The sequence below is a fragment of the Bacillus rossius genome (assembly GCF_032445375.1).
Source record: "Bacillus rossius redtenbacheri isolate Brsri chromosome 9 unlocalized genomic scaffold, Brsri_v3 Brsri_v3_scf9_2, whole genome shotgun sequence".
NCBI lineage: Eukaryota > Metazoa > Arthropoda > Insecta > Phasmatodea > Bacillidae > Bacillus > Bacillus rossius.
In genome coordinates, this window is record NW_026962013.1 from 24,697,162 (window position 1) to 24,710,727 (window position 13,566).

The window sequence follows — 13,566 nt, forward strand, 5'->3', positions numbered from 1 at the left end:
AGAACTTGATGTACATATTAGGCTTCCCAGTCACGCGCTGGAGCATTCGACCAACGCAAACAGCATTCGGCCGGGCTCGGGAGCTAGCCTCGCGCCCTCCCGACAACTCCGGAAATCCAGCACCAGTAGCACCACTGAGCCCGCCCCGGGTAGCGACACCCACATCGTGACGGCAAAACATAATGTAAATGCATTTGCTATTCCCTCGGCATTATTTAATGGCAGTAAAAACAAGAGAACGGCATGCGATCCCAACCTGATTTCTGGTACACTTACATATTCTTGAAATACAATGGAGGGCTTATAATATGTTTGTAAACTACAATTAATGTTAGTTTGAATTCAAAATTCTAAATGTATGTAAACGAAATACCATGTAATATTACACCGGTGTAGGGGGGCAGCTGTATCTCCACTGATGTAGGTGTATTTTTAGTGCACATGTGGAAGTGTGTTTTTAACCTAGACAGGTATGTATAAAGACAAAGTTTGGGTACTTTTACATATTCCTTGTGTAAAACTACCACTACGTTGCGTAATTTTAAACCAAATGTAGGTTTATATCCTGAAGCCTCAACACCGGTTTAAAAATACCCAATTTCTGTGTAATTTAACGATACTTCTGATTGTTTTACACCCAAAATATCCTTATAAAAGTACATTACTTGAAGTTAAAAAAAAAAACATTGTGTTGGATAATAGCGCAACATGGTTAGTGTAATTTTACACAGACATTGCATATTTAAACCCTACCAACAAGAGTAATTTCACTTAATTGTATTCCGGTGTATAATTCTTCCATTAAATCTTGTTAAGGATCAAAATTTCACGTTTTTGGTCAACAATCTCCATGGCAACGGCTGTTGCATTGTTGATCCTTTCTTCGTCTCCATAGCAACAACTATTGCATTGTTGAGGTTCTTGCCGCCACCGATAGAAGAACCTCGTTAGATAACTGATACCCTGAAGATAGTGACTGCAAGGTCGACCGAAACGTCGGTTAAATCTTTGCCTTCGACGCGGATAGAGCCCAAAAGCCAAGTAAATTCAGTCAATAGCCGCGAAAACCTGCGATCCTTATTAACATGTCTTTCAACTTCCCTCCCATTTCCCGCTTTTTAAAATGTTTATAAAACCTTTTTATTATTTTAAATAAATTCCATATGTAAGCGACACAAATTGGTGAATATGTTCCTATAAAAGGAAACCTTTCACCAGTGAAATTATGGCTGCCAATGTCGTTTAACTTCATTAAGAAAATTGGGCGTTGTCAACCTTTTTTAACATAAATGTTTTTGAAACTAAAATATATTTAATCGATTTTTTTGGAATGTTTCTTACAAATAAGGCAAAAACAAGCAAAATCTATACGTGGTTTCGGAACACTATAGGGTATGACCACGAATGTTAAAGTGTAAACTTTGAATAGCCTGGGAAGTAAGCAGCTCGCACTACACATGATAAGCTAAGGCAGTGGTGCAACAAAGGGTAACCGTCGTAAAAAAAAAAAAAGAAAGGAGAGTTACGACATTTGCAAGGAGGCAACTAACACCATCACATTGAGCTCACACATTGGTGCGTCTTGATTCTTGTCGGCCATCTTTCCAGGATTTTTGTACACCGTTGAAATTTTTATTTATAAATGAATACGTTTTCGATTTTCCCAATAAGCATGCCCAAGATGATGAAAATTAGCATTCTATCGGCATTTCCTTTCAACAGGTGCGATTACATATATTAATTTGTGATGCGAAGGTCAGCTAAATTATTTCACCAAGTATGAAAAGTTTTTTTTTCTTGCCACACTACTACAGCTGACAGGAGACATTTGCCTATCATAAGGCAAAAAAAAAAAAGAAGGTTAAGACAGGGTTTTGCCTCACGTAGTTATGCATGGTTGACGGAATCTCAAACAACATAGTGGGCTCGAAACCACAGGAACTGTGTTCTAGTTATCGATTTTCATAGTTATATAAAATAATTTTGCTAACGAAATATTTTTTTGTGATTGTGCTCTGCGTTAACCCCCCCCCCCTCCTCTAGGTCCCGCTAAGATGCTCGCAAGTCATCAAATACAAATTACCACATTACTGTCATGTTAGTTTGGCCTCTAACGAAGGTAGCACGCATGACTAAATGAAGGAATTTGTACAAATAAATAATTTGTGCTATCTCAACATCCCTTATAACAATAAAGCTGTTATAGAACCTGTTACCTGCATAAAATTCTGAGTTTACTTAACTTTTGTTTAACTTTAATATTAAAGCAGTTAAGCAGTTTGAGCAGCTAATATTATGTAGCCTGTGTTAACGCGAATAGCTAAAACAGAAAAAAAAAAGTCTAAATCTCAGAAAATTAGGAGTTAATTTATTATAATCACTTTAAGTTGTAGCGAACTTGTGATGTAACGTATTGTTCAGCTACTGTAACAGATAGAAAATAAATAACGAAATAAATATTCTAGTCTGAAAATAGGAACCCGGTCTCATCACGACAGGAGTCAGGATAGAACCGACGACATTTGTGACATGAGCGTGACTCCTCAACGATCGTCACCAAGGATATTTTTGAATTAATAATTTTATGTTTATCCATTATTGAGTATGTTAGACCTTAAAAGCTAGTTAATTTTTGTATAAAATTAATTTTGATAATTTAATTTTTGTATAAATTAATTATGATAATTTAACTTTTGTATAAAATTAATTTTGATAATTTAATTTCTATTTATATACAAATTTAGTTATTTACAAATAAATACATATAATTTTATTGAAGTTAAGAGGAGTATAGAAATAGTCCCGTGATCGCCAAAATACGAAGAATTCTGGAAAAAGACAAAAAAAACATGAAAATAAATTTTATATTACCTAGTTTAAGATAGGTTTAGTAAAAATAAAGTAACAAAGTGAAAAAAAATAATTTTGAAACATAATAATGTTTTACATTATTCTATTTTACCCAAATTCAATAGCATTTCTATGATTATTATGGCAGTTACTGTATCGCTTTTAAAATACGTTTGTAGTGATTTTTTCTCAAAGTTGCAGACCTACAAAGAAACCCACTCAATCTATAACTCCACGTGTTACCTTTAAGGCTCGGATTGGATTTGTTTGATGATTGCAGATTCTTAAGAAATATATTCCGAAAAAAGTGGCTATAGAAGTAAAATTGTATGCATTGGCCGGCTGTGGAATCGCAGACAGTAATATAAGCAATCAGTAAGCCAACAATTGTATTTAGAATGTGTGCCTGATATTTTACATGTATCAGATAACGTGTAGAATATATTTAACGCTAAAATTAACTACATAATATAATATGAAATGCTTATATAGTGAAACAACCAGAGGTATTATAATGAAATCAAAATTATTACGGGAAAATGAAATAATCCAAAATGAATGAAGGGTAAAGACGAGCGTGGATTTTGATTTTTTATTAGTTTCTTCATTACTATTAATTAAGTGCTACTTCTGTAAATTTAACACCACAAATCTCTTGCATTTGTTGTCACAAATAATTTCAAGATATATGTACTTAGTTTGATATAATTGCTTTAAAATGTCGTTGAAGTAATAACAGTTACAATCAATTTTGCGAATTTTACACCCATTATATAACATTTAGTAAACATCTGCTAAAAATAGTTGTGACATAACAAACAATAAGCGGAAGAGAGGTAAAGTGTTAAATTTACAGAAAGAACCCTTAACTAAAAGTAATCAGAGCAAAAAAAAAATCAACACGGCGTGTATAACCACATCTTAACAAGAATTCCAAAGAGTTGGACTAAAGTTAAACTTAAAGGAGAATAACAAATAAAATGAGCTAGTTTGTGGTTAGTGCAAAATTGATCGTTTTTGTAGATGCAAAGAAATAAATTGAATTTAAAATAAATATGTTTATTAACTATTTTTTGTACAGAATTAAAATAAAAGTGTAAAATTTTTTTAGATGGGGTGTGCACGCCAGAAGCGAAGATTTGCTGCCAGCGGTGTACGCAGAAGCCGGTGTTTCTCGAACCTTTGTTTGGCGCGTGCCAGATGGTCTCGCGGTCATTGAGAATTTGGATCCAGGGGGAAGGGGAGGGGGGAGCGGAGGACGAAAAAAAAATGGGGCAGAGGGAAGCGCGGCACAGGGGGTTGGTAGGAGCCAGCCGCCGCTAACCCATTAGACAACGTCGTCATTAGGGAAGGAGCGAGCGCACAAAACCAGATCCGAAATGGAGAATATGTTGCTTCGATTAGCCGCGGGCCGTATGGAGACGACAGCCGTTCCCGTCGGCCTGAAGTGGCCTCTTTCTCTGATTGAAGGGGCGGACGCCCCGTCGCCCGCGGAGCACGAGGCGAGGCGAGGCGAGGCGGGAAACCACGCAGCTCGAGGTCGGGAAAGCTGCGGTTCGAACCCAGGTCAGACCATCCTGAGAGGCTGCCTGTTCGCTATGGTTCCCCGAAATTTCTCCAGGAAAATGCTGGGACGACTCCTTAAAACAAGCCACTGTTGATCAGCACACGCCATATTTAGCTGCCTTTTTTTTACATGTCCGTCTCCGATGTCCTAGTGGTTCAAAAGACGTAAACACCACATTAACTAAAAAAAAAGCTAAATACCACCGATATTTCCCAGCGAATTTTCAAGGTAGAATATCTTGATGACGACACCCCCCATACTTAAATTGTGGCTGCATCCTTAACACCCAACAAAACGGCGAGCTTTTAATATTGGTCCCGTAGGTGGTCGTATTGAGGAAACCGTGGCGACTTTAAATGCGACCCTTCCGTGATTCACAGATAATACGACAACTGGAATAAATTCGTGGATGTAATTTCCGTTTATAATCGCACAAAAAGAAACTTACAGTAAGGTAGGCACTCGTCGCTTCCAATGCAACTGTAGTTAGCCACATTAAGTTTAATTTTAAATTAATTTTTTTAATTTTATACATAATTATTTTTAGATATTTATTTACTCATGGGAAAAATCATTGCTGTAATTATATAATTAAATATAAAATATTAAGTTAGTTACATACCAATACAATAATAAAATACAATGAAATGAAAAAATCTATAAAACCATTACAGTACAGAAATTTAACTTTGCCTATTAACCCCTTTTATTCAGTAAGAAGAACTTATACTTTTCCTTGAACGAGACAAGTGAAACATATTTTTTCTTTCCCTCTAGGTTATTTACATTTATCTTACACGCAATGCAGGTGAGATAATGCTTGTAAATTGATGTGTGAATTTTAGGTGCCTGTAACGTGCTCTTATTTCCCGTGTTGTCAGGATGAACTTAATAGAAGCTGACAAAGCTCGTCCGTCAGATATCGGCGAGCATCTTCGTCTACTATCACTGCTATCAACTGGGTTGTAAATTCGTAGATACAGAGTTATATTGGTTCACGTTCAGCCAACTGGAACCACTGTGGCGTGGAGCAGTCGCGGGGCAAATGGGAGCACCGCGATAAAACCCACCGGCTCACGGCAACTTCCACAACGTTTCCCTGGCGCGGGAGGCAAGAGGTGGACGCACCACAACGCCGAAATACCACAGCGCCGAACGTACAATAACGCCGAATGCCAAATTGACTACAACGCCGACAGATAGAAAACTGCTGTGTACCACAACGCCGAAAAATGTCATTGCAGGACTGCCACAAAGGTTAGGTTAGGCTAGGTTAGGTAAGGTAAGGTTAGGTTAGGTTAGGCTAGGTTAGGTAAGGTAAGGTTAGGCTAGGTTAGGCTAGGTTAGGTTAGGTTAGGTTGTGGTACATTTTTCGGCGTTACTGTATTTCGGCGTTGTGGTACACAGCAGTTTTCTAGCTGTCGGCGTTGTAGTCAATTTGGCATTCGGCGTTATGGTTTTCGGCGTTGTGGTAACGACCCAGGCAAGAGGCGCGCAGTCTGACCGCCTCACAACAACGTGTTCCCAGCAGCCAGGAGACGCCCGAGTCCCATGACGCGACGGCTAGAGAGAGCAGCAAGGCATCACAACACATACGACGGAACACTCGCAAACCTTTACACCATCAACGCGTTAGGGTGCAGATTTATATTCATAATATTTCATGGTTCATTAGGGATATATTTTTTATATAATCATAAAATCTATTTCAAAATTTGACTTCTAAAAAATATGAGAAAAAGGAAGAATGATCAGTTACGTCACTAAATATAGATGTTTATCCTTAGTGACATAAATAAACAAGTAATAAGTAAAATAAACCTTAAGATAAAAATTACTTTACCCGAGTTATAAATATCTCCTCTGTATAGTCACAGATTTACTCTCAGGGTTTTTGTTGATTTATATGATACATTTTTTTTAAATCTAAATAATGCTAAAGTGTTTTTTTTGGAAGGATTTGAATTAGGTATGGACCTGGGTGCGTCCTAGGCTGAAGCCTATACGCTGAAACCAAGCTGAGAATTAGCTTTAGGTATTAAGGATGGCTGCTTGCATCTTGTGCTTTGTTCGGAGAGTGGCCAGTCATTGCAGCGATTGGCGCCATGACTACAACTCCCCTATATTAATTCTAATTTTTAAAAAAGGGAAAACGCTGAGCTTACTCATGGGGAGTTCAGCTGTCATGCGTTCAGCAAGCAGGGTAAGTAAAGGACGAAAGGAAGGCAGATAGAAAGATTACTATGCTGGAGATTCGGAACCTGGACTTTGCTGTCTACAATTTCAATTTTAATCATTGCGCGGTATTTTTGTGTATCCAGAAGCGTATGCGCCCCTGGCGGTACATGTATCGCACTATCTTATCCGGACACTACGGGGTCACCACGAACATAGGGTTGAAAAACAACCAGGATTCCAAACTGGTGATCATAAATTTGAGTAATGATAGCGAACTTCACGACATGCGCGCGACGCATTAGCGATCACAGGTAATGAAGACTTGATTTTTATACCGTGTGATATTGAGTTAGTTCACTCAATAAAATTGTATTCGTTTGTGAATAAAATTATGTAATTGTGGCACATTAAGTCTTCTTCAAATACACTGAGACTGAATTTTTCGCTACCATATATAATGTTGAAATTATAAGGGAAAGAATGAAAAAAAGTACGAAAATTTCGCTGTTTTTTTATAAATATCTCATAACGAACCAGGAAATTTAGTTGGATAGCTTCAGATTAGGATTCAGCACCACAAAAAAAAAAAAAAAACAAAGAATGATAATAAAACCGACTGCTAGATTTTTTGCAACGTGAAACTACCACTTGCCTCTATTAACTGAAAAACAACTTTGGAGCTGTTCCTAAAAACGCAACTTCTTATTTCTCCACTTGCTAGATTAAGTACCGACTATTGTTGAGATTAGCCTATTATGTTGTTTGAGGTTATTATAGGTGTTGAACATTTTTTCGCCCACCACCTTTAAGCTGTTTAGCTAAAAATTAAATTTTCATGGATTAAAACAACTTTCTTTGTCGATCACGAAATATTTTTGTCGCTATAGATCCCATAAAATACATTTCAATCATACTTTTTTTAAGTCCACAAAGTAGCTAATTAATTACAATAATTTGTAAATGGTGTTATTTAAGGTACATAATAATTTTGCAGTTGTCACAGCATACTGTCTATATTGACAAAAAAATTTCGAGCCAACAACAAAATTGATTTTTTTTTTCAGTGTGCAAATCTACAAGAACAAGAGCGCTAAAGACGGCGCTGGCTTACATATCAACTACCTTGTGGCTTCCGCTCGCGGATCACTGAACTGGCGTGTAGCTTTTCCGTCGGTGAAGCGCAGCTGTAGTCAATTGCTGGATAGTAAAAATGAAGATTTTCAGCTCTCATATTGAAGATTGTTTACCACTATTTCTGCACTTTGGCAATCAACGCGTTATAGCCAGCTTCAATGTCGGACAAAAAAAAATTATATGTTATAGACAATAAGAAAAAGAAAAGAAATCCCGTAAAGAGGAGTGCACAAGTTCTTAAAATATTTTTCATAATAAAACATTTAAAATAATTGTTTTTTTTAAATAAAACATTTTATAAAATTCCAATTCAATAATCTTACAGAAATTTCAGTTAATGACATCAGCTGCTACATGTAAAAACTCAACTTAATTTGGTCTGAGAAAAAAAAACAATCGTACGTAGGTGAGCGAGCGCTGATAACACAGGGCAGTAAAACTAATTTTGTAGGCTGTCATATGTTTACTCTTAAATCATATCGTTTCCTAATTTCTTTAATTCTCTAGTAAAATAAAAAAATAAAAAAATTATTGTTTAGTTTATTTCAAACAATTTTGCAATTTAAAAGTTTGCGGAGACTTCAAATAGTAATAAAAACACAACAAATGGTGGTACGACTCTCTGGAACAAAGTAAGCGGCGTGCGAGTTTTTGTTCTCGGCGAGTGACTTCGCAGGCGAGAAGCTGGCAAACTCGCCCAAAATGACTGTGAGACCCCAGACGAGGAGATGAAGACGAGACGGCGCTAAGGTGCGCCGTGTCTTCTCCTGCCTGCCGGCGACCGCAACAGGTTCCCGCGCTCCGGCGGTTTCATTCAACCACCCTCCCCTTCCAGGGGGGGGAGACTCTCAGGGTGGGGGGGAAGGGGGGACGGAGCGCGCGGCTCTGATTGGACGGGCGGCACGCGCTCCCCCGGGGAGGAACAACCGCCCCGGACGAAGGGAGGCGCGCGATATAAAACAGTAAAACAGGTCGCTCCGCCCGCAGGAGTCGCGAAGCGGCTGGCGGCGGAGGAGCACACACACACACGTGGAGCGGAGTGAGTTCGGAGAACACGCGTCGCGCACGTGGGCGACGATGACCGCCGTGGCGGACATGCTGAGGTACGTGTACCTGTGCGGCGGCAAGGAGGAGCAGGCGGCGCTGACCTACCACCGGCACCCGGGGCTGCGAGGCCTCGACGGCCTGTCCGACGGCTGCATCACGCCGAGCCCGGACAGCCTGAGGTCGTCGACTCCCTCGTCGGACGTGGCCGAGCCGGCGGCGAGGCGCTACACCTCGCTGCTGCCGCCGGCGCGGGCCGAGGGCGGAGCGACGACGCCCGACGACGACGACGAAGACCACCTTGAGGACCTGGCGGACAGCAGCAGCTACGACGACGAAGACGACGCCGACCCCAAGGCGACCCGGTGCCCGGGGCGGCGGCCGGGCGGCGGCAAGGCGGTGAGCCCGCTGGTGCTGCGCAAGAGGCGGCTGGCGGCGAACGCGCGCGAGCGCCGGAGGATGCAGAACCTCAACAAGGCGTTCGACCGGCTGCGCACGCACTTGCCCTCGCTGGGCAACGACCGCCAGCTGTCCAAGTACGAGACCCTGCAGATGGCGCAGACCTACATCACGGCGCTCTACGACCTGCTGCAGTAGCTGCAAGGGGGGGGGGCCGCCGCCACGCCCGCGGGACACTTGTCGACGAAGTGTGCGCCGCGCGGGTGTCGGTCGGTGCGGTATACGCGCGCGACGGCTTGCGGGACGTTGCGACGAAGAGCCGAAAAACGTGGTAAGCGCTAACATTTACATCACCACGCTTTAAACATACTCGTACTTGCCCACTCAGTAATTCAGTCAACGAATTTTCCTGCATTACAACGTTTAATTTACGCTCGTAAAAAATATTAGTTTAAAATTTTGAACTTTTTTAAATAAACGGGCTCTTGGATTGAAAGTGATCTTCGACCGAACGACTTATGCAATTTTCGTTGAACGTCCTGTGGGATTAAGAATAAGGACGTATAAATCAGTGGAAAAAGGTTGCTCGTGAGACTAAGACTTTTTTTTTGTAGTTCAGAAGTGCGCTATGAACTCTGTGTCGGAGAAAGCTTATTTAAAAAATGTGCTGCTGCTAGTTTGACTAGACTCGAAACAACGATTTTCGAATATTTTTTTTTTTAGGCTGTTTTACTGATGTTAGTTTGGAAGGTAGTCCTAAGACTGATAAACATAATATTCTGGAAGTATTCCACTCTCCTGTGATTTAAACACCTGACTAGATAAGTTCTTTGAATATAAATGTTGTTAAATGTTCTGTTTCAAGTATTTTATAAACGTGCAAACAAAGTGTAAATATGTATATAAGTAATTCATGATTAGTATTGCTAGTTGATTTTGCAGCACTAAAATGAAAAACAAGTGTCTGCTTCTATTTGTTTTTATTTGACATATTGAACAATATACATGAAGAAATCCGTGTCTGCTCACTTACTCGTACAGTTTTATGCTTCAATTGTGATTCTGTCCATGTAAGTTATTCTTTGTCTGATAGTATGTTAATTTACAGCAAAACAATGTCTTCATTGCAAAGATGACTAAATGTAGAAAATATGTAAAGAAAAAATGTAAACATTGCGATTTAATTTGATTTTCAAAATAGTTTTACAACTTTTGAATTTATAAAACGAATTTGGTATTTTGATCTAGTGTTAGATTGACATGTTTACCTTTTTTATTTGTGTATATGCATGTGCAATTAAAATGGTTAAATAAAAGAAAACATTGACGCTTTACAATCAAAACTGCTGATAGTTTTCTTTTTGATTCAGTTGAAAGAAAAGTTTTAATTTGTTAACGTACCAACACTATTTAAATTCATGGAATTATTTTCTTGTGACTGTTAATAAAAAAAATTGTTGCTTTAAAATTTACCAGCAATATTATTTGCAACATGAAATATACTTTTAAATGAGAATATTAAACTAAATATTTATTATAGTTACATATTATAAATCTATAGACTTTAAAACACTTATCATATGTTACAGATTTATTAAATTTGGTGTAAAAATTAGTCACACTAAACTATATTCATATGAGTATTAAAAATAGCACGCTATATTTTTCTTTATTTTAAGTGATAGTCTAAATGCTACTTTGAGTAATATAAGATGATCTGGTTTATTTAAAAAAATAATTTTAATTGTTAACATCATTAATATTCAGACATTTTTCCATCAAAGAGTTATACATAAACTATGAAAAATCTCATAACAATTCCGAAATATTACGTGTCAATTTGAGTCTTTAAAGAAAAACTTATGTTGTTTATGGCTGTTGTAGTTTGAGATTTTTCTCTCACGTATACGCAAAACTTGGCATTAACATCATTTTTTATAGGTGCTATGCATATTTTGTAAATTCAGGTGTTGTTCCATAGCACATACTACTTCAAAAGGTTTTCAATGAATACATAAGCTCTCAAGAAACATACGCTACGGAATATCCTTCTGGCGGAATGACTCCAAAACTAATTAACTTGAATTATAACGTTATAGATTGATGATGCTGAAAAAAATTTAATTTGAAGGGGAAAATGTAAGGAAGACAAAAGAATTTGATTATTGCAGCAGAAAAGATAAAAAAAATTACTCATTGGAAATTTTTATTTGGTGAGTATTGCCAATAATGTTTTGTTGGGTTTACTAATAAGCAGTTTTGAAATTTAACCTGTAAAATAAAATAAATTTTAACGTCTCTGGTTATGATTGTTACTTTAATACGTCCAGAATAAAGTATTTTTAATTTTAATAAATGTATTAAAATCTCCTGCAAAAATATCTGATATTTAAAGCCTAGCAATAAGAAATTCCAGCATCTACTCAAACAAACGTCCTACATAATAAAAAATACCCAATGGTACACCATGATTTATTATATCATCTTCAATAAGGTATGTAAAAGACTTAAAGTAAGTATTGAAGATACGATGTATGCTGCATTCAAGTAGACTACTAGTATGCAGATCCATGAAGAGAATTCAAAGTACATTTTACTTACGAAACTTTTATTTAAAAACTATTAAAACATAGAACTGTAGGAGGTACCGGATTGCCGCACAATTGGAAAATATTCGCCGAAACATGTCTTCCAACAGCCAAATGGGTCTGCGAATGTTTGCGCTCACAAAAACATATTTCAAAGAAATTCTAAATATATATAGGTATATACATACATACAAACATACCCACACACCAACACAGACATACATAATTATACCACATACTGACTCACTGATACAATCATCACAAATTCTCCGGAACTATAAGACCTACAGACTTGAAATTTGGTACGTATATTCCTATTGCTACATAGGATTCCTCTAAGACCGGATTTTACGAAAATCAGCTCCCAAGAAGGGTTGAACAGGCGTTAAAGATCAAAAATCCCATTTTTCAAGAACCTATAGGTATGTCCTTAAGACTTGAAACTCGGCAGATATGTTCTTTATATTACATAGCCATCAAGTGAGAACGTGGTTTTCCGTAAAATCAGCTCCCATGGTTGAAGGAAGGAAGGGGAAACACTAAAAATCTATTTTTTTTGTTGATATTTTTCAGAAATATGTTCTACCAAATTTCTCGTTGTACTACATAGACATCAACTGAGAACGAGTTTTTCCAAAAATGAGCTCCCATGGTTGTGGGGGCGTTAAATAGTACTAAACAAGAGCTTTGTTTCTTTCTTATACAAATCTACCGTTGTACTCCGATCTGAATGATATTTTTCACATTTGACCTTCGAAACACGAATTAAGCTCAATGTATACGTGAAATTTCAGAGAAAACATCCCCATCCTCCATTCTCACACCCCTTCAAGCATAAATTCGGTACATCCAGACAAAGACTATTGGATTGCTGTATTATTAATATTTGTAATACTTAAAGAAGCCTCTTCGTGATTTGTTCAGCCTGGGCAATGCTAGCCAATGGGGGTGAGAATGTGAGGAGGTCGCAGACCTAACCATCACTTCCTACAACGTTTATATATACATATATATATATACCTATACATATATACCTATATATACCTATATATACCTATATATGTATATACACCAACAGGTTGTTAGGCGCCTAAGGCGCCCGTTGAAAAATGGTGAATAAAACGACACTTTTATTTATTACTAGATATTAATCCACGGCTTCGCTCGCGTAATTTCAGGGTATTGCAGTAGTATATGAATGGGGCTCCGAGCCCAGGCTTCAAGACTGAAGTGCCATGTGCTGGGGTTAAAACTGTGGATAGTGACGTCACGACGGCCATCTTGGATTACTTTGATCTTTGACCCAGACCTTCAAAATTTGCTAAATTGTTTTCCCAAATCCGCTAAATTTCCAGTTTTTTTTTTAACAATTTCAACAAAAAATCTAAAAAAAATTGAAAAATAATTTTTTTTCCCCTATTTCAAGGGGAAAATTTCCGTTTTGAGGAAAAAATTTCCCGTTTTAGTCCTCAAAAATTGAAAAATTCGGAGTTCGAAAAACATCAAAAGACTTTTGTTTTACAAAGCACCAAAATTCCCCCAAATGGCTTAAATTCCCCGACGACAAGCCGCCCCTAATCCACCGAGGTCACGACCTTAGCCATGACCATAAACTTGAAATCTTTAATTTTTGACCAAAAAACTCCGAAAAAATTTCAAAAAATATTAAATAAAATTGCTTACTTAAAATGTGTAGTTACTTAAATGTTTCTGCTCTTGGTGAGATTCCCAGCAAAATTAAACATGTCATTTATTATTAATATACTAACAAAATTCTTAATAAACAATAAAAAATTAATAACAATT

The 13,566-nt window shown here is 37.7% G+C and overlaps 2 protein-coding genes across 3 annotated transcripts in view; one reads left to right on the forward strand and one right to left on the reverse strand.

The window, feature by feature from the left end:
* LOC134543067 (heterogeneous nuclear ribonucleoprotein Q) overlaps nt 1–13,566 on the reverse strand; it is a 778,099-nt gene that overhangs the window by 492,930 nt on the left and 271,603 nt on the right. The gene's annotated exons all lie outside the window — the stretch shown is intronic.
* Nucleotides 8,807–9,370, forward strand: LOC134543286 (protein atonal). Its single transcript, XM_063388196.1, has one exon. The coding sequence runs from the start codon at nt 8,807–8,809 to the stop codon at nt 9,368–9,370; it is 564 nt and encodes a 187-aa protein (XP_063244266.1).